The sequence below is a fragment of the Eulemur rufifrons genome, chromosome 3, assembly GCF_041146395.1.
Source record: "Eulemur rufifrons isolate Redbay chromosome 3, OSU_ERuf_1, whole genome shotgun sequence".
NCBI classification, from domain to species: domain Eukaryota; kingdom Metazoa; phylum Chordata; class Mammalia; order Primates; family Lemuridae; genus Eulemur; species Eulemur rufifrons.
This window is the reverse complement of record NC_090985.1, coordinates 87,466,655-87,487,752: the sequence shown is the minus strand read 5'-3', so window position 1 is coordinate 87,487,752 and position 21,098 is coordinate 87,466,655. Positions and strand designations below refer to the sequence as shown.

Genomic DNA, 21,098 nt, shown 5'->3' with positions numbered 1-21,098 from the left:
GGTTTCCAAGCAGTGAGTGCAGGAAGGTTGAGCAGAATCTGAAAGGGGCCTTTGAGGATTTGCTTTTCCGAAGTGGCATTGGGGACCCCAGAGCAAGCAAGGGTGTCCTACAATAATATCCTCTTCCACAGTAATGGAAGAAAAGATGTGCAGCTCCAGAGGTACCAAAAGAGGCCGTGCGGGTGAGTGCATTTGAGGCAGTGTCACCAAGGATAGCTGGCCTGGCTGGGTCTGGCCCACAGGTAGCCCCAGGCAACAGGGGTCACTTCAGCAAGCCAGTCTCGCTTGGTGCATTTTGAGAATAAGTTTACTCTACGCTCATTCACAGCTGCTGTCAAGGTCATTGACAAATGAAGAAGAAGAATGAGTCTCAGGGCACTTTCCTAGAGCAGCTCTCACAATCCAAGAATCAGTGTTTTGCTTCTCTTGGTCCTTTTATATCACGTGAGCAACCTGACAGCATATTTATTATGCCTTTGCTAAAACCATTGATGAGAAAATATGTTTCCCTTTGGTTTTCATTTAGAAGACAAGGCATCATTTGAATAACTTGCCTAATTTTTTTTCCTGCTGAGCAGCATTTCTGTTTTTTCAGATCTTTCCTTAAGGCGGCTCTTTATTCAATAGGAAATGCCAATGTTGATGTGTTATTGTTAGGTGTTTATATTATTCACAGGGCTGTCAGAAATCCTGATGATCTTGAAGCAAGGTCTCATATGCACTTGGCAAGTGCTTTTGCTGGCATTGGCTTTGGAAATGCTGGTGTTCATCTGTGGTAAGTGAATGTGAGATTTTATTTCTTTACTCAAACTATTGCTTTAAAATTTTTAATGTTTATAATTCAGGATAGATGGTAAAATTTAAATATGCTGTAGAAGGAAGAAATTTAGCTTTAGGTCCCTAAATATTTTCTTAATTCGAATGCAGTTTACTGGATCATGGATTTTTTTTAATGACAGCTTTTTAAGATATAATTCACATACTATACAATTCACACATTTAAAATGTATAGTTCAATGATTTTTAGTATACATACAAAGTTGTATAGACAGGCCACAATCAATTTTTGAACTTTTTTTTTTTTTTTTTTCTTTTTTTGAGACAGGGTATCTCTCTGTTGCCCAGCCTAGGGTGCAGTGATGTCGGCATAGCTCACTGCAACCTCAAGCTCCTGGTCTCAAGTGATCCTCCTGCCTCAGCTTCATGAATAGCTGGGACTACAGGCATGCACCACCATGCCCGGTTAATTTTTCTGTTCTTTGTAGAGACAGGTTTTTGCTCTTGCTCAGGCTGGAATTTTTTAACATTTTATGATCCCAAAAAGAAATCCCATAGCCCCTAGCTGTCACTCACCAGTCCCTCCACCTCCCCTAGTACTAAGCAACTATTGATTTACTGATTTACTTTCTATCTCTATAGATTTCCCCATTTTGGACATTTCAGGTAAATGGAATCATATAATATGTGGTGTTTGGGGTCTAGCTTGTTTTTCTTAGCATAAGGTTTACAAGGTTTATCTACATATCAGTACTTCATTCCTTTTCACTGCCAAATAGCATTCCATTGTATGGATATACCACATTGTGTTTATCTGTTCATCAGTTGATGGACATTTTGGGTTGTTAGGCTTTTTGGCTATTATGAATAATGTTGCTATGAACATTTGTGTTCAGGTATTAATTTCTCTTGTTATATACATAGGAGTGGAGTTTCTGGGTCATGTGGTAATTCAGGTTTACAGTTTGAGAAACTGCCAGACTGTGTTCCACAACATCCGCACCATTTTACATTCTCACCAGCAGTGGATGAGGGTTCTGATTTCTCTGCATCCTCACCACGTGTTGTGGATTTTTAATACTCAAATGCAGGGTTTCTTTCTCCTAATCGCTCACAGAAAGAAAGGGATCAGAATGTTTGTCAATAGCCCAGAATTTATCTCTTTGATTAGAACTTTATTTGTATGTTGCTTTAAAATTGAAAACCGGTGAACATGGAGAATTAAGAACAGTCCTTTGGTAGGAGGAGTGAAACGAGATGGTCATCCTCAGACTCTGCGGCTGATGGGAGCATAAATTGGTAACACCTTTCCAAAAAGCAAGTCAGCAAAATGCACCCGGAGCCAGAAAAATATTATACCCTTTGGCCCACTAATTCTCTTCTAGGAACCTAGCCTAAAGAAATACCCATTGGTACGATCAAAGAATTTCCTTGTAAGAATGTTCGCCTAAGTGTTATTTATAATTGAATAATTGGGAAGCAACTTAAATTTCAACAGTTGGGAATGATTAACTAAAGTACAGTACTTAAAGAATAAAATAAGTCTGTTAAAAGCAATATTTTAGGACAGAAAATTATATAAGAAAATGTTTACAAATAATACTAATTAACAAAAGCAATGTATAAAACTATATGCACCATATGATTATATATTAAATAGATGCATCAAATGACTAGAAGGAAAAAGAATTATGGGTAATTTTTATTTTATACAAAGAACATAGACAACTAGTAAAAACAATCAGCCTAAAATATTGAATATTGCTAAGAAGTTACCTTTGAAAGCTACAGGAACCGTTTCACATCATGACAGCACACTAAGCAGTAATTTTCTGAATACTATGGAGCCCAAGAGAAGTAAAGCACATTCCAAAGTACCCAACAACTCAGAGAACCAACAGCTTCCAATCTGCTTCATGCAGGATGGGCAGGGAACACCTTCTGTTGGATAGATATTCATCAAGTGCACCAAAATACTTCTTTCCATGAAATGTGACTCTTTTGCTGAATATCCACAAAGTCATCCAATAACCCACATTAAGACTTACAGACCATTTTACTTGTGTAAAGCATTTCATTTTCAATATATTAACTTGTCACAATGTTTATCTTCTGAATCATCTAGCCAACTATAATATTTCCCTATTTGTTCACTGAGAATTTAAGAGGATATAAAGAACTTCAGTGCAAACAAAAGCCATGATGCCCTTTCTTGGTGACAACTAAATCTAAATAATCTTTAAGGTAGAATTCAGGCACAAGAAATCAGTCAAATAGAACTACTTAACATAGCTTCTCAGGCTAGAATAATCATTTATGACTCGACTCCATTAGTATGAAACATTTGAAAGGATCTATCTGTCATTGGCGGGACAAATCACTAGTGGGTCAAGCTTGCATGTCATCAAATGCAGCAGATCTTGGCTCACAAAACTGCCCCCAACATCGTCAGCTGGTGCAGGAGCACATTGCCAGGGAGGTGCCAAGGCAAAACAAAACACATGCCCAGAGCTTATGACAGAAACTTCAAAGTGAATTTTCCATTCTTCAAGATCTTAAGATTAACCAGCATGTTTGAGGAGCTACTTCTAGATTAATACTTTTAAATGGCGTACAATTCTCTGAGCATTTGAATTCGAACATTTCAGAGATTTTGTTAATGTATACACTAAACATCCTGTGCATCATAATATATCCTGACATTCAAGAAAACAGAACATATAACTCTGTGAAATCATAATACTGTCCAGAGACAGTAACGGGCTCTGTCACGAGATTTTTCTTTGTATTGTTGACTTGAATCTTAGCATGTATATGTCAATATAAGGATTTTCTTTCTTTTCTAGCCATGGAATGTCTTACCCAATTTCGGGTTTAGTGAAGACGTACAAAGCGAAGGATTACAATGTGGATCACCCACTGGTGGTAAAATGATTAATATTAATAAATTCTTTAATTAAATCTTATATTCTCACAATTTCCATAAATACATTTGTCAAATCTTGACTGCTCAGAGTACAGGGTAAAGTAGCTTAATATAATATCTAGAATATGCAGGGAAAACGCATCAGTCACCGCGTGTCATTTCTCCCCAGCCCCATGGCCTTTCTGTGGTGCTCACGTCCCCAGCGGTGTTCACTTTCACTGCCCAGATGTTTCCAGAGCGGCACCTGGAGACAGCAGAAATATTAGGTATGAACTGTTACTCATAAATCTATGACCTATACAGATGGAGCATTTCTGAAGATCCACCCTAAAGGATGATAACAAAAAAGATTGCTTTGGGATCACTTAATAATAAAATACCAGTGACTTGCCCAAAGTCCTATCTAGCACTAAAATTCTGTAATTGTATGCTTCTAAGAGTCTGTTCACAATTAAACGGAACCCAATATTGATTCTGTTACATTTGTAATAATATTTTTCCTCTGTTTTCATCCCAGAGGAAAGTATAACTCTATATACTTTTAATGTTACGAATGGCTTTTCCTGTGTTTAATTGATAATAAAATGACACAAAATCAGGAAGCAACAGTAAATTCTCAATCATAGAGAGTCAAAACAACTACAAACTTCGTAAAAATATCCCAAAAGAGGAATCTGTTTGCCATACTATAGCATAAATAATGTCTGTAATGAAATATCCACAATGCCTTTCGAATCTTACCAGAAATAAAATGATATTCAGGATAGCTTTAGTGGTAAGTAAAATGTAGGTGTTTTTCTAATACAAAAACTCTTTTAAGTAGACTTGAGGATTTCATTAACTTGCAAAACATCTTATTCCACTGCTTGTGTTTAGTTAGAGTAGGAAGGGAAAGGCTAAAAAGAAAACCTCATTATGTTCTTCTAGCCCAGCCGTTGGAGAGATTATTTCCAGGGAGGTAGGAAGGACCGCAGACATCCTCTTGCCAGTGCTCCCGCCGAGTCCCAGGTGCTGTGCAGAGAATGTTAATGACACAAGCTCTGGCCGGGGAAGGTGGGGGAGGCTTCATTTCCTAGCGGGTGCTGCAGGGAAACAGCACCAAACATCTTGTGTCCCTTTTCCTTTTTGGACTGGAGATGTTGTTCAACCATATGTTGGAACTCAGCTCCATTTGTAAATACGCAAACCATGTACATAGAGGGGAGCTCAAATCATAGGTGAGATTTATGGTAAACGGGAAAACCTTAGAGAACTTAAAGCTAACATTCCAGACAACCAGCAATATTATTGAAAAAGTAGATCCTCTGTTAGACAAACTCCAGGCTGGAAGAACCCACCCATTCTCTCTTCTTAAATAGGAAATTGTAATATTAGTCCACATTTTTCTATTCAGCATTTTGATTCTCTATGTAATCTTAGATTTTTCTTAGCTTGAGACCAATGTATTCTCTTTCCTACCACCTCTTTTTTTCCTAAAACGCTTCATAGGAAACTGCAGAGGTTTTGATGGTGTGTTTTATGGCAGCAATCCCGGGAACATAAAAACCTCGTAAACCCCGTATCATGTGTCACCTCTCCACCTAATCCATATTTTAGCAGCCGCTGGGTAATACAGACTGGTCTTGTCAGGCAAGGTTTACCTTTCATCCAGCTGCTCTCCCAGCTAGCCCTGTACCTCGTTCTATTCATACCTTTTCCTGGATTACTGAAACAGTTCTCACTGGCATAGACGAGAAGCTCAAAACCAGTTTAATACTGTGCTTCAATATGGGGGTGAACTGTACGTTCAGATCTCCTTTTGAATAATACAAGAGAAAGTGTATGAAGCATTTGGATGGACTTCATATAATGCTACATTCTGTCTGTAGAGCGCTTCGCTTCTGAGCAATGAATGTGTTCAACTAGAATAGATGGGGGTTGGGGGAGGCTAAGAGTTGTGAAATCGGTTCCCTTCTTCTGGGGACTTTCACAGCCACCCTGCCCAAGGGCAGAACCTCATGCATGGCTCTTCCACATCGCCATCTCTGGATTATGTGTATTAATTATTAAAATTGTATCAAAATTCTGCTTTTACAAATCTCCAACCCTTAGTAACCTTCTTCCCACGTCACTGCTATCATTAGTACTACCTACATATGAAACACTGTTTCCTGACAGTCGTCCTGTTCTTAGTCCTGCCTAACTGGTTCTATAATATTTATTTAGAGGAACTTACCTTGCCCTTTGGCAACAGAGTCCAAAATAAAAAATTGTACAGCTATAGAGAGGAAATATTTTCTTCCCTGGTCATATGTAATCCATTCTTTTCAGACTATTTTCTTCCTTTTTGGTGGTATATTTTGGAGTTTTTGTACTTCTATAGCTTTGTCTCACAAGGTGTTCACAAAGTGTTAGCCTTTTTCTAAAATGCTGCTGTGAGAAGAGACGTTGAACACATACACCTCTAGATGTCAGCAAATTCCAAGCCTTGAAAATTACGTAGGTTGCGTTTTGTCCTACAGGTGTTCATTCCTCCTCATCCAGACACCAGCCTTCTTTCTTGGTCTTCCTTCTGCTCCTCTATTCTTGGCTCTGTTCCTCTTCTTCCCACCGCACGAGGGGCTGGCATGTAGGAACTGGCAGTCCCTTGGAAATGTGAGCGCCGAGTGGAGTGAGCTCCCGCAGCTGACTTGGGCTGGCCTCTGGGGGCGGCACGCAGTGCCCCTGCTCGGTGTTAGGGAGATCAGTACATGCACATTATGCATTCAGCTGACCTTGTGACTGAACTGTGCCCAGAGCCTGTTTCTTCCTCTCTACAGTCGGTGCTTTATGTCCTCTAGGAGCTGACATCCGCACTTCCAGGACCCAAGATGCCGGGCCTGTGTTGGCAGACACGCTCCGGAAATTCTTATTCGATCTGGATGTTGATGACGGCCTAGCAGCAGTTGGCTACACCAAGGCCGATATCCCCGCATTAGTGAAAGGAACGCTGCCCCAGGTAAGAGACCACGCGTTCCTCACTCCCTGCAGTGGAGCACAGAGCTTCCAGAAAGACATGTTCCACCTGGGGCGTGTCAGAGGGGATGAAACCAGGGGTCGTCCAGCGGTTCTCAGGTTTCCTGGACAACACAGCAGTTTTCTTCCGGGCCCTGGTGGAAGGGACCAAGGCTCTTCGCCTTTATGTTCTTCCACACAACTGTGGCGAAGGTGAGGCTTTCACAGTGCACCTGAAAGGATCCTTTATATGACAATTCAAGGTAAAAACAACCAAATCGATCTTGAGCTATGGCAAAATTTCCCTTTCCCCATTTTGCTTTTTTAAGTGTTCCCATAAAAGTATGTGAAGCTGTTCCAAGAAGACCATTAATGTTCTTTTCCATTATAAAGGAGTTACAAATTTCTACTACTTTGTGAAGAGTAGTCATGGCTTTAAACTAACACTATTACAAAATTACTTTTCAATGGATGTGGGAGATTCTATATTTTATATATATCTGTGTCACCGTGGGTCTTATTTTATTTGTTAAATGTTGCTAAAGAGTGTAAACTGAGCTGCTATCCTTTATTTGGCAGAACCATGCTAGCTATGACGTTTCCTCTCCCGAGGTTCTCATGAAGGAGATGACCCCTCGCTGCCCCCTGTTGAGCTAGCACATCAGATCCTAATGGGCCAAGACCCTGTGCATTGCAGTTCACCCTAGAGTAGAGGGCTCAGAGGCGTGAGCCCTTGGCTGGTGCACCACACCATACCCGCCACACCAGGATGCTCCTTTAGTCCTGCTGGCCAACATGGGAAAGTCACTTCAACACTATGAGACTAGGAGGATAAGGCCTTCCTGCCCAACATTAAGGCATTCGTGGATCTCTCCCTCACCCTGGAACTGACTTAACAGCTGGAATATCCACTCACACAGCATCCTGCTTACACAAGTGGCAGCGCTTTTCCCTCACTCCACCCCAGGGAAGCAAGAGTTCAGACTAGCTGCTTCTTCCCCACTTCATCAGTGCTTAGAATGTTGACAGCCTCACCACTCACATGACAATATTTGTCTAGACTAGGTTCACAGACTCATCTATCCACAGGAGCCAGGTAGGGAACAGCAATGAACAAAGTAATTTAAGGCGTTATGGAGTGGTGGGGACTTTGGTGAGCTGGAAAACACGTGACCTGTCTAATTGGGTGAGCCACAGTTGAGCTACAGTTTATTATCACCAAGCTGAAATTCAGCTCCCAATGTTGGTAGAACTTCCAACTTTCAAGAAAAATCAGCAATCTGGATGTTTGTGTTGAATTCCTTGGTTTCCAATGCACACGTGAAACATGGTCCATGAGCTAACGGTTTCCCTGATTTAGATTCAGGCTCAGTGAGTTCAACTGAATCTAGAAATATAAATTAATGAGAAACAGAGGCGTCTCCAAGTGTAGCAAAGCCCCCTAATTCTAACCCATAAGTCCATGGGACTAATAGCCAAAAAATATGACTCTTTAAGGCCGTCACAGTTATTTTACCCAAACCTACTAGACTATAAGTTCCACGAGGGCAGGAATCTGTCTGCTTTGCTCACCCATCCTTCACTGCACCTAGTACAGGCTAGTAAACGTGCTACATGAACACATACCTGCTGCCCTCTCCTCTCCAGGTGAGCTTAATGGCTGAACAGTGGTAACTTTTTGAAATGTTTCCTTAGACTGAAGAGGACTCAACCAAAGACAGGGGAGCCATGAAAGGTTAATCCAGGAACACAACAGACTGAGTGGTCACCATGATTTTAATGTAGCTTCTGGGTTTATGGCATGGTCCCGGTGATACTGCCCACTCTGCAAGGTCCCCTCCTGAAAGGTTCTGCTTGTTTAGCCCAGGAAAGTATTCAGGAATATATGTTTGTCCACCTCCAAGAATGGTAGCCATGATTTTCAGATGAACCTGTATGATATTCTTGGCTATGTGATTGCTGGTGGCAAGGCATCTTCCAGCTATTAGCATATATTGGCAAGTGTTTTCTGTTCTATCTGTGATCAGACTTTCACTTTCAGAAGCTATGACAGCAACAGACCCAGACTAACATTTGAGACCCCCCACTAAAATAGCAAGTTATTTAGGGATCATTTTGAATGCCTCAGTGCACATGTCATACTGGGAAACCACAGATAGCAAAACTTTAATTAGAAAAAATGAATTTTTTAGTTCTGCAAAAGATGGGAGGTAAATGGAATCTTTTGAATATAAGTTGTGTCTTAAAGTTGGAAGCCAAGTTTTCCTCAAGCTGCATTCATAAAGCAGCTCCAAGGCGTATGCTGCCTGTTTTCATTTGATCATGCTGTCATGATTAGGAGAAACATAGTTAATTTTAATTAACTAGTACTAGTTCCATTTTAGAGTCGATGTGGTTGAGGTATGTATGACTTCATAGATTCGTAGGACTTTGGAAAATATCCTAGAAACAAGCTCATCCATTTTTCAGATGAAGAACTACTAAGGGTGTTTTGTTTTGTTTTGTTTTAGTGTTTGGGGGATTTTTGGCAGCAGTGAACATTTTACAGGGATGCTATGGCAACTTCAGAAAAAAAATTTGAAGTAGACTAATCAGATGCAGTAGAGTAATCTTCACTTATTAGTATCTACAGGATTTAAAGCAATGAGGATATATTGGTTCCTGCAAAGAACATTGCCAGAAGGTAATTCAATGTAGTTGACATTTGATAAAGGTTCTTTTCTGTTCAGCAATGAGGGATTGGTTTTCTCTGGAGGGAACAACCAGGGCAGTATTCCTGACCAAACACCACAGCCCATACTGGTGGCAGCAAATAGCAGCCCTGTGTACAGAGGCTTCCAACTGCCAGAGCCAGGCTATAAGGCGAACAGGCAAGAATAAATTAATCTTCCAAGCTGGAGTTCTGAAACCTCTGGAAAGAAACATTTACATTTCAAATCAAAACATTTCATTACTGAGCAGAGCTGTCTACCCAAATGAGCACTTCCACTCCTTGGTAGACAGGCCAGCTGAAATATTGTTTTATGAATGTACTAAAAGTAGAAGTCTGAATTTATTTCAGTGCCCATGTTAATCAGTAGTCCTCCAGTTTTCCATGTCTATAAATAATAGCACATCATTGCTTAATACATCTTAATTTGGAGAGAGTTTGGCTTTCATATGGCATAGTTGATCTTTGTAGGGACATGTCACAAACTTTATGTCCTTGCCCTGTTCAACCAGTCATTGGAGGCCAGAAATGTGAGAGAGAAACTCAGCTCTGGCTGGTCCTCAGGTATTTCTGGGAATGCTGAACTACTTCACCAAAGACACACAGGACCATGGCAAGGGCCTTGGAGCTCATCAGATAAGACTCTCCTGTTATAAACAGAATAATGTGATGATCCTCTGTGGTCATAGCAAATGCTGAACTTCAATTCTTGACTCTACCACAAACATATGCATATGTAACGGGGAACAAGATTCTACCTTGCTATGGATTTCTAGAATTTCTCAGGGTCTCTAAAAGGTCTGCTGGGATGTAAAATTTTGCCTTTGCCTCACCCATACCCATCAGCATTATCCCATACCTCTCTGCCATCGGTCCACCCATCCTTTCCTTTTTGTTTTTTAAATTTATTTTTTAAATTGTGGTAAAATATACATAACATAAAATTTGCTATTTTAACCATTTTTAAGTATACAATTAATTTGGTGCCATTAAGTACATTCATAATGTTGTACAACTATCACCACTATCCATTTCCAGAACCTTTTTTTATCATCTCAAATAGAAGCTCTCCATCCATTAAACACTAATTCCTCATTCTCACCTTCTCCCAACTCTGGTAACCTCTATTCTACTTCCTGTCTCTATGAATTTGCCTATCCTAGGTACCTCCTATAAGTGAAATCATACAATATTTATCCTTTTGTGACTGGCTTACTTCACCTGGCATAATATCTTCAGTGTTCTGACACCTGTAGCACATGTCAGAATTTCATTCCTTTTTATAACTGAATAACATTCCATTTTATGGGTATACCACATTTTATTTATCTGTTTATCTACTGTTGGGCACTTGGGTTGTTTCCACCTTTTGGCGGTTATGAATAATGCTGCTATGAACTTTGGTGTCCAAGTCCTTGCTTTCAATTCTTTTGGGTATATACCTAGGTATAGAGTTGCTGGATTGGATTGTAATTCTATGTTTGACTTTTTGAGGAACTGCTACACTGTTTTCTCTAGTGGCTGTGCCATTCTACATTGCCATTAACAATGCATGAGGGTTCTAATTTCCCCACATCTTTACCGACACTTGTTATTTTCCATTTTTTATAATAGACCATCCCAATGAGTGTGAAGTGGTATCTCATTGAAGTTTTTACTTGTATTTCTCTAATGCTTAATGATATTAAGCACCTTTTCATGTGCTTATTGGCTATTTATGTATTTTCCATGGAGAAATATCTATTCCTTTGCCCATTTTTGAATTGAGCTGCTTGAGCTTTTTTGTTGTTGAGTTGTAGGAATAATTTTTATATTCTGGATGTTAATCCCTTATCAGCTATGTGATTTGCCAATATTTTCTCCCGTTTTGTGAGTTGTCTTTTCACCCTCTTGATAGTGTGCTTTGGTGCACAAAGGTTTTTAATTTTTATTTAGTCCACTTTATCTTTTTTCTTTTGTTCCCTGTGCTTTTGGTGGTGTATCCAAGAAATCATTGCCAAATCCAATGTTGTGAAGATTTTCCCTTATGTGTTCTTTTAAGAATTTTAGGGTTCTCGCTCTTACATCTAGGTTTTTGATCCATTTTGAGTTAATTTTTTAATACATCCTTCTTTGTTTTCATTCTTCCCTTTACTTGGCAAATACTTACTGAGAGCCTACTGTGCACCATGCACTGGGTGGGATACAGTGAGGAGGAAAATGAAGTCCCTTTTCTCTCTCCTGAAGCTTATGTTCTAGTGAGGGGAGACAGACAGTGAACAGCTAGCTATGAATAAGATATAAATGAAGTCATTTCAGATAATTAGTGATATGAAGGAAAACCTGGGTAATGAGAGAATGATCTTGTGGGGACAGCGTGGAGGGAGCCCCAGAGAGGGAGGTGAGACGACTCTGACTTCCAGGCAGGGGGGGAGGCCCTGGGGCAGGGTCAAGGTCAGGATGTTCACGGAACTTAAACGGGTCTGCGGGACTAAGGGAGATGGACCCACGGGAGAGGGGTCGCATCCGGGGTGAGGGCAGGGCCAGAGCAGGGCGGCCGCGCGGGCCGTGGCTTTGCTCCAGTCACGACAGGAAGTTATCTCGGAGCGTCACACACAGGAATGGATGATCCGATTTATACTGGAAAAAAAAATCACACTGGCCGCCGTGGGGAGAACGACCTCTAGGGGGCGAGAGTAAAGCAAACGTGGAAACGGACCGTTTCGGAGGCGTTTCGAGCAGGACGCGGGGAGGACTGCCGGGCCCCACCTGGCGAGGTGCCTCGCGGGGCCGGAAGTGCTCGTTTTTTTTTCTCTTTCCACCTACGAGACGGCGCTCCCCTCAGAGCTGGGGCTGGCAGACTCGTCACGGAGTCAGCTTTCTATCTTGTAGACGTGAACTTTGAGATGCGACATCCCCTCCCCACCGTCTTGGCTAAATCGGTAGCGTCCATCGCCTGCTGACCCCGGGGACGCGCCGGCGGAGAGCGGAGCACGCGGCCGCGGAGTCCTCCCGGGCTGCCCTCGCCCTGCGGGTCCGCTCCCGAACACGTGGTGTCTTCAGAAACACACCCTGAGACCCATGAAAAGGGAGCCCCCAAATGGCAAATTTCTCAACTTCGTGTAGGCCACAGGGTAGTCATCATCAAGTCTTGTAGTCCCCCTGCCCTGGCGGGATAAAGGAGCCACTGACAGGAATATAAATAACAATAGGATGTGCTGGCTGTCTTCGCTGACTTGACTCATAATAATCATTGGAGAAATTAAGCAAATTTGCTTGGGAAAGTAGAGAGAAAATTTTAGTTAATAGAAAAAAAGGAGTCATTTGGCCAGGCACAGTGGCTCATGCCTGTAATCCCAGCACTTTGGGAGGCCAGGGTGGGAGGATCCCTTGAGCCTAGAAGTTGGAGACCAGCCTGGGCATCATAGTGAGACCCTGTCTCTACAAAAAAATATTTAAAAGCTAGCCAGGCGTGGTGTTCGGTTGGCTGAAGAGCAAAGATCACTTGAGCCCAGGAGTTTGAGGTTACCATGAGCTATGATCATGCCACTGCACTCCAGCCTGTGTGACAGAGCAGATCCTGTCCCTAAAAACGGGGGGGGGGGGGGGGGGGGAGAAAGAAAAAGGAAGAAAAGGAGAGAGAGAAAGAAAAAAGGAGTCACTTGTTGCATGTAGCTTGAAAGTTAATGTTCTACTGAAGTCCTTTTGAATATACTTTAGTACAAGTTGGAAGTCAAGGGCGACCCAGTTCTTTTCCTTGGCAGCACTCGCTGCGCCTGGGACAGAGCTCTCTGTGCACAGAGAACCTGGCAGAAGTTGTTGACTGACCTGGTTTGGTCATTATAAGGCGGTGTATTCCCCATGGCTGGTTGGGGTCTGTACATTTGGGCAGAAGGCTGTTGCCAGGGCATAAAGCAAGGGGTGATGGCTTCCGAAAGCTTTGTGGGAAAGAGGCATTACTTGATAAACCTCCAAGCTGAAGACCAACCAGTGCAAAGCATACAAAAAAATACCACTTTTAAAGTTATGACTGTTATCAAGTCATTGTTTCTTATAATCAAGTTAATTTACATAATTCTATAGCTCTTACAAACTGTCTTTTCAAAGCCCTGGGTAACTTTCTTTTATTTACTGTTTCAGGAAAGGGTCACCAAGCTTGCACCCCGTCCCCAGTCAGAAGAGGATCTGTCTGCTCTGTTCGAAGCTTCAATGAAACTGTATTAATTGTCACTTTAACTGAAAGAATTACCACTGGCCATCTTAGTTCTAAAAACAAAAGTTGATCTAGTTAGAGCTTTGTCTTTTATCGCCACACAACTTACCTGCTACCGATTTGAATGTAATATAAATGTATCCTGCAGGATATTCCCTGATGCCTGAAGTCAAGTTACTTCCATAAAACAGGCTGGACAAATGCCCACTATGTCAGACCCTTGGGATGATTTCAGGAGTTCCTGTCCCAAACCCTACAGAATACTCTGCCCTTCCTCCATGTAGCAAATGGGCAACAACTCAGTATCCATCAAAAGTGTAAATGTGTATGTCCTATGCTGAATAACTAGCTGCATGTCTAGAAATATATCCATAGAAACACTAACACAAGTATGTAAAGAAATATGGTAGGGATGTTTCTGGCAGCTCTTTTTCTAATAATGAAAAATTTAAAACAACCTTAATATTCATTGATATTGATATTTATAAATAAGTAAATCATAGTATATTAAACAATGGAATACTATGGTGCTCTTAATAAGTATGAAGTAAATGTGTTGGAAATATGTCTATAATAAACTAGTAAGTTGGCAAAAAAGCAAGTTGCAGAATAATTATATATTAGTACAGCTGGTTTTTACTTTTTCAATTATATATAAACTTAAGTCTCCATACACATAAAAAGAAAGATGCACATCAAAATATTAAAAGTTATCACTGAAGAAATGGAATTTGGGGTATAGAGAAATAAGAGAAAATGTTTACTTTATATTTTATACTTTCACTTTTCATTTTATATACCTGTATTGTTTGGGTTTGTTAGAACAAGCGTATATTACTTTTCTAATTTTAAAAGGGAGGAGGAGAAAGAAAGAAAAATATTATTTTAATGAGGTTGTAGGTTAGATTTATTTTATTAAAATACTAGTAACTAATACTTAAAAGGTAAAAACAAATCCAAAGGGGTAAATTATTAGAGACCAATCCTCTGGTGAATATATTGTTCTTTTGAGGAAAAACACTGACATACTATGTGGCAATTCTCTCTTTGGAAAAATGTTTCTGGTGCTTAGAATAAATTATTTCAAAAGCAAGCATTTTTGTAGTTTATAGATTTCAGCCTCACCAATAGAATCTAAATAGCATGATAATCTTCCTCTCTGTTATTTCCAGAATACAGAAATCTCTATAGCTCATTTTTCGTCACAAAGGTTAACCCACTGATATTTGCTCGTTCAAGCTTTGGCAGTATAAATCTCAGTGTACTTGCAGATTTACTCATATTTTAAATTGAATTAAAGTTTTAGTCTTATAAATGAGTAATTGTATACATAATTACATCAAGATTTTTAAAAACAGATGAGGAAAGCATTACTGTACCATTCAACCTTCCGTGGCCCACTTTATCTCTATAAAAGTCTTTATTTTGTTGAGATTTAAAAATAATGTTTATTGGAGTTTTCCCCTAATTACAAACAGAAAATACATTCAGTACCAAAACCTGGTAATACAAAGATAAACACAAAAGAAAATATTTAATAATTGTCCATATTGTACCATCCAAAACATAGCTACTTAAAATTTTTGTATATGTTTTTTGAGTAATTTTGTATGCACAAATATATGTTATATAAATAGTTATATATATGTCTACATTTTCTATTTAGAAATGATACCATTAAGTTGTAATTTTAATTTAAACATTCCAATTGTTTATACCAAGTGCCCAAAAGGCAAGTGTAAGAGTACCAAGAGAATTTCAGCTACACCTTGCAGACCATATCTAGCTAGAATTCCCTCCAGCTTTTTGGGAGAATCATGGAGATTGAGAGCAGAAGCTGTATGCAAGTGAGGCAGAGAACAGCTAAATGCTACCAATCTGCGATCCTTCAGGAAACTTTAGTAAAAGTTGTTAAAGAATGTCTCAAAATATATTTGGCATAGCAAAACCTTTATATAAATATATATATTTATTTATATGCTTTTTCCCTCACCATAACCACCTCAAAAACAGTCCAGGTAAGTTAGAGAACTCATAACATATTCTGCAATGTGATGGGACATTATTGTCATAGAAGAACATTAGACCAGAGGTTGAGGACCCTGGGTTTTGCTCCAGTTTTGCCTGAGGCTAACTTTATTCAACCAAGGCTTCTTCTAGCTTGAAAATGCTATGACTAGATTTTATGTATTACCTAGTCCTTAATGTGAGATTTTTGAATTTAGGAAATTTAATGTAAAATAATTTGAGATACAGAAATGCATTCTCTCCTCTTAAATATTCAATGTCTTTGCTAACAGTAGCCAGACGTCTAAATGTGACTCACCAAGAGAAGTGTTTGATATTCATACTGATGATGACTCTGCAGAGGAAGAATTTAAAGGTCAAGCATGAAGAAACAGATTTAGGAAGCCTTAATGTTTTTTGTCTTGATACCCATCATTCTGGCCCTTACAAATAGAGAATATGGAAAAGTGTTTTGTGACTTAACCAGCTATTAAATAGAAGTGTGAGATAGGAAATTGGGTCTGTTTCTATAAACCAAACACTTTCATGTCTCAGAGATTAACAATTGAGTGCATTTTTCTAATTTCATATCCTGTTTTTCTATTGATTTCCTTTAAGAAATATTCTGAGGAGTCACAGCCCCATTCATATGGGTGAATTTATTTGCCAAGGTAAGGAAAATTAATAGAATGGTATTAAACAGTTTTTAAAATACTATTTTCATAAAACTGTCATTTATGGTGGCATTTTCTCTTAAAATATATGCACATCTATAATTTATTGTTTGATGCAAAATACTAATTTGTTCCAAGCAGGTCATGTTACGATGATTTATTGTCAAGTGCCACAATAAGTAATTGCGCCTGTCCCTTCTCTGTGCTCAGGAAGGGCTGTGTTGGGCTTGGCATTGTTTGAGTGGCTGTAGACACAGCTGTGGGGTGTTTTCAAGTGGTCAGTGAAGTCTGCTCTTGTAAAATACAGACAAGTACAGTATCAAAATAGAGAGAGAGAGGGAGCAAAAATTGCTTTTCTGGCCTTTTAACCCTGAGAAAGATTAATGGTTGTTTGGATTAGAAACTGTACCCTAATGAGGGGCTGTTGCCTCTGGGGAGTAGGTATGAGAAAGGGGACTGTTCACCTCCAGGTCGACATTGCACAGGCTGTGTGTGAGTCTCTGATGACCAGCAACCCCAAGCCAGACGGCTGCCTGGGCTCCGCCAGTAAGTGCCTGGTCCTCTGGGAGCTGTTGAGGGGACCAGGCCATCACCATCACAATGGCCCGGGGGAGGCGATCTCCAGAGCCAAGCACACTTTGTATAGACAGAAATTCGGTTCTTGAAGCCCTGGGTTGAATTACTGGCAGCTGGGGGTGGGAGGGTCTAGTTTCTCCTGCTATTATTCCCCTGTTTTTCCGAACACCCCAATCACTGTCAGAATAAATGCAATCTCCCTACAAATTGCAGTAACTGTTGGAGATTTTGTCCCATGTGAAATCCCTCATGAAGCTATGTGCAGGACAGCTAACTTGAAAGTAACTCCATTTCATTCATTCTGGCTTTAAGTTTATGGCTTTTTAATTTGGGTGTTTTTAATTGGTTTTCCAATTTATAAAATTGGAAACTGATTAAAATAATCGTGAGAGAAAAGGAAGAAAAGAACTACTCATCATTCTATTACGCAAACACAGCTGTTAACATTTGATATGTTTCCTTTCCATCTTTTCCTTTTGGGTGGTGTAATGTTCAGCTCTTTTTTTAAAGCATTTTCCATGTTGTCACATAATCTTCATAATCATTATTTTAAAAGGTACACCATAGTTCATCAAATAGGAATTTAATAATTTATCCTTATTATAAGCCATCAAGATTTCTTCCAATTTTTTTTCCTACCAATAACTTAGCAATGAATAAATGAATAATGTGTATGTTGCTTTTTTCTTATTCCAAATCAATTTCTTAAGTTATATTCCCCTCAATTGAAATTTTAGATGATAATACAGACATTTTTTATGGCTCCTGGTTCATATTGTCAAATTATACATAACTCACTGTTGTTTTAAGTGTTGCGTCCCTGTCATTAATCTTACTTGTCTTCAAAATAAATATTAGTGCAAAGCAACAAGAAATGGAACAAAGTTCATTCCCATGGATAGACTGGACTAGACTATTTGTACAGACCTGCAAAAATCAATGGTGGTTTTTCTTTCATGTCAATATATCTTAACAGTTCACATGAACAAATTCAAATTTTCAAATGACCTTAAGAAACGTGCTTTAGTGTTGTATCACTGCCTCTCAAGTGAAACTATAAATCACCACATCTACTCTTTGTCATTTACTTTTTTCCCCTTCTAGGACCTTCTCTGGGTCCCTAAACCTATAGGTTTTTTTACTGTTGCATTTGGAGGATACTTTATTTATTCTAGATACAAGTTCTTTGTCAGATATGTGGTTTGCAAATATTTTCTCCCAATCTGTTGTTTGTCTTTTCATTCTCTTATGGGGTCTTTCACAGAGCAAAAGTTCCTAATTTGATGAGGTCCAATTTATCAATTTTTCCTTTTATGCATCATGCTTTTGGTGTCAAATCAAAGAACTCTGCCTAGCCATAGATCTCTAAGATTGTCTCCCAAGTTTTTCCTAAAACTTTTCATTTCACATGTAAGTCTGTGATCCATTTTGAGTTAATTTTTGTATAAGGTACAAGACTGAAGTACTGAAGTACTGTGTGTGTGTGAATGCATGCACACATGCAAGAAAGAGAGAGCCTATGGATGTCTCCAGTATCATTTGGTCATTTGTTGAAAAGACAATCTTTCCTTCCTTGAATTTTTTTAATACTTTTGTCAAAAATAAACTGGGTATATTCGTGTGGATCTAGTTCTAGATTTTCTATTCTGTTCCATTGATCCACACTGTTTTGATTACAGTAGCTATATGGCAGGCCTTAACATTGAGTAAACTGATTTCTCCCATTTATCCCTCTTTTTCAAAATTCTTATAACTATGACATGGGTGGAACTGGAAAACACTATGTTAAATGAAATAAGCCAAGCACAGAAAGACAAATCTAACATGTTCTCACCATCTGTGGGAGGTAAATATTAGAAAAAATTGATCTCATGAAGACAGAAAGTAGAATGATGGTTACTAGAGGTTGGGAAGAGTAGCAGGGAAGGGGGGATAAAGTGGGAATGGTTAATGGGTGCAAAAATACAGTTAGACAGATAGAATGAGCAATATTTGATAGCACAACGAAGTGACTATAATCAACAATAAGTCAGGGTATACTTTAAAATAATTAAAAGAGTGGAATTGGAATGTTCCTAGCACAAAGAAATGATAAATGCCTGAGGTGATGGATTCCCCAATTACCCTGATTTGATTAATTCATATTGTATGCCTGTATCAAAAACATCACATGTACCTACAAATATATACAACTATTATGTATCCACAATAATCAAAATTTTTTAAAGATATTTTTAAATTGTAGCTATTCTAAGTCCTGCACCTTTCAATATAAATTTTAGGATAAATTTATCTATGTCAACAAAAAACCTTGCTGGGATTTGATAGGAATTGCATTAAACTTATTGATAATTTGGGGAAAACTGACATCTTTATATGTTGATTCTTCCAGTCCACAAACACAGTATATCAATCCATCAATTTAGGTCTTCTATGATTTATTTAATCAGAATTTTAAAATTTTCAGGACACAGATCCTGTATGTGTTTTGTTACCTTTATACCTAAAGTATGCATTTTCTTTGGAGCAATTGTAAATGGTATGCTTTGAATTTCAGTTTCCACATGTTCATTCTTATTGTACAGAAATGTGATTTATTTTTGTATGTTGATCTTGTATCCTGCAACCTTGCTGTACTCACTTATTAATTTTAGAAGTTTTATTGTGGATTCCTTGGGATTTTCCACATAGATAATTGTCGTCATTGAATAGTGGCAGTTTTATCTTTTCATAGCCAAATTGTATACCTTTTATTTCATTTTCTTGCATTACTGCACTGGTATAATATTTCAATACTATGTTGAATCAGAGTGATAAGAGAAGATATCCTGTCTTGTCCCTGATCCTAGGGGGAAGGCATTCAGTCTTTCAAATGTAGTATGACGTTAGCTATAGGTCTTCTGGTACTCTTTATCAACTTAAGGAACTGTGTCATCTTTTAAAAATATTATAACAACATAGTAGCTTTTATTACTCTCCGGTATTTATGCTTAGATAATTTACTGGCATTGGATTATCTCTGTAATCAAAAACAAAGTAATCTTTTACTTCTCCATTATAATTCTATTTAGATATTTAGATATATCCATGCAGATATTTCTGTTTGACAGGTAAAGTTTTTAAAAGCAAGAGACCCGTAAGAGGGAAAATGTCTTGCCCTAATTTACATACAAATCAGCATTGTCAGACTAGGTCCTAGGGTGTTAGTTCAATAACATTTCCTATAAACCTAATATTGATAATGTGATTGAACACTTAAGTGCCAGGCACTATAAGTGCTTTACATCCATCATGTTATTTAATACTCAAAACATAACTATGCCGTGACCACTGGGATTTATTCAGTCCCTGCTAAGGACTGCACATTTGTGTACTTCTGAAATTCATATATTGAAGCCCTAACCTCAATGTGATGGTGTTAGGAAGTGGGGACTTTGGGAGCTGATTAAGTTTGGAAGAGGTGATGAGAGTGGAGTCCCTATGGTGGGATTAGTGCCCTTAGAAGGAGATGCAGCAACCAGAGTGCTTTCTCTCTCTGCCACATGAATACACAGCAAGAAGTTAGCTGCCTGCCAACCAGGAAGAGAGCCCTCACCAGGAACCAAACCAGCTGGGATCTTGACTTTGGACTTCCCAGTCCCCAGAACTGTAAGAAATGGATGTTAAGCCACCCAGGCTATGATGGTTTGTTATAGCAGTCCACCCTGCCCAAGACAGTCCCAAAGAGAAATATGAGTTAACCTTAATTCCGTGTAGATTATACAAGTTCTGTTCTAAGCACTTTATATATTTTTCAATGTTGTCATTTCAGCAACCTCATGAGTTTTTATCACACCTTCCTGTTCACCCAAACACACAGACACACACATGTGCCCCTTGGCTCGGGCCCAGCACCTCTCACCTGGATTACTACAGTTGCCTTTAGTGGTTTCTCTGTCTCCATTCTCACCCTGCATCCAGGAAGGTTTTGATAAAACACAGATTATCTAACCACGGCTTTTCCTTAATTAAAATCCTTCAGTGGCTTCTCATGGCCTTCAAGAGAAGGCACATGCCCCACAACAGACAGGCAGGGCCATCAGGGTCCTGCCCCTGCCTCCCTGCCCAGTCTCCTGTCTCCCCAGCTTCTCACACACTCAGGAACTGTCTCAGGCCTCCATAGCTTTGTTCAGGCTGTTCCCTGTGCCTGAAACATCCTTCCAAAGCTCATCACAAACTCCGTACCCTGTCACCTCTCCACCACCTCTCTAGGGAAGCCAAGGA

The 21,098-nt window shown here is 39.3% G+C and overlaps 1 protein-coding gene across 1 annotated transcript in view; it reads left to right on the top strand.

Moving 5' to 3' along the window:
• Positions 1–14,172, top strand: part of ADHFE1 (alcohol dehydrogenase iron containing 1) — a 32,706-nt gene extending 18,534 nt beyond the window's left edge. The window contains exons 10-14 of the mRNA XM_069466437.1: positions 677–775; positions 3,624–3,702; positions 3,873–3,969; positions 6,523–6,680; positions 13,506–14,172. Of these exons, the coding sequence (XP_069322538.1) occupies positions 677–775; positions 3,624–3,702; positions 3,873–3,969; positions 6,523–6,680; positions 13,506–13,589 (517 nt within the window). The 3' untranslated portion in view covers positions 13,590–14,172. The remainder of the gene's footprint in view (positions 1–676; positions 776–3,623; positions 3,703–3,872; positions 3,970–6,522; positions 6,681–13,505) is intronic.
• The last annotated feature ends 6,926 nt before the right edge of the window (positions 14,173–21,098 follow it).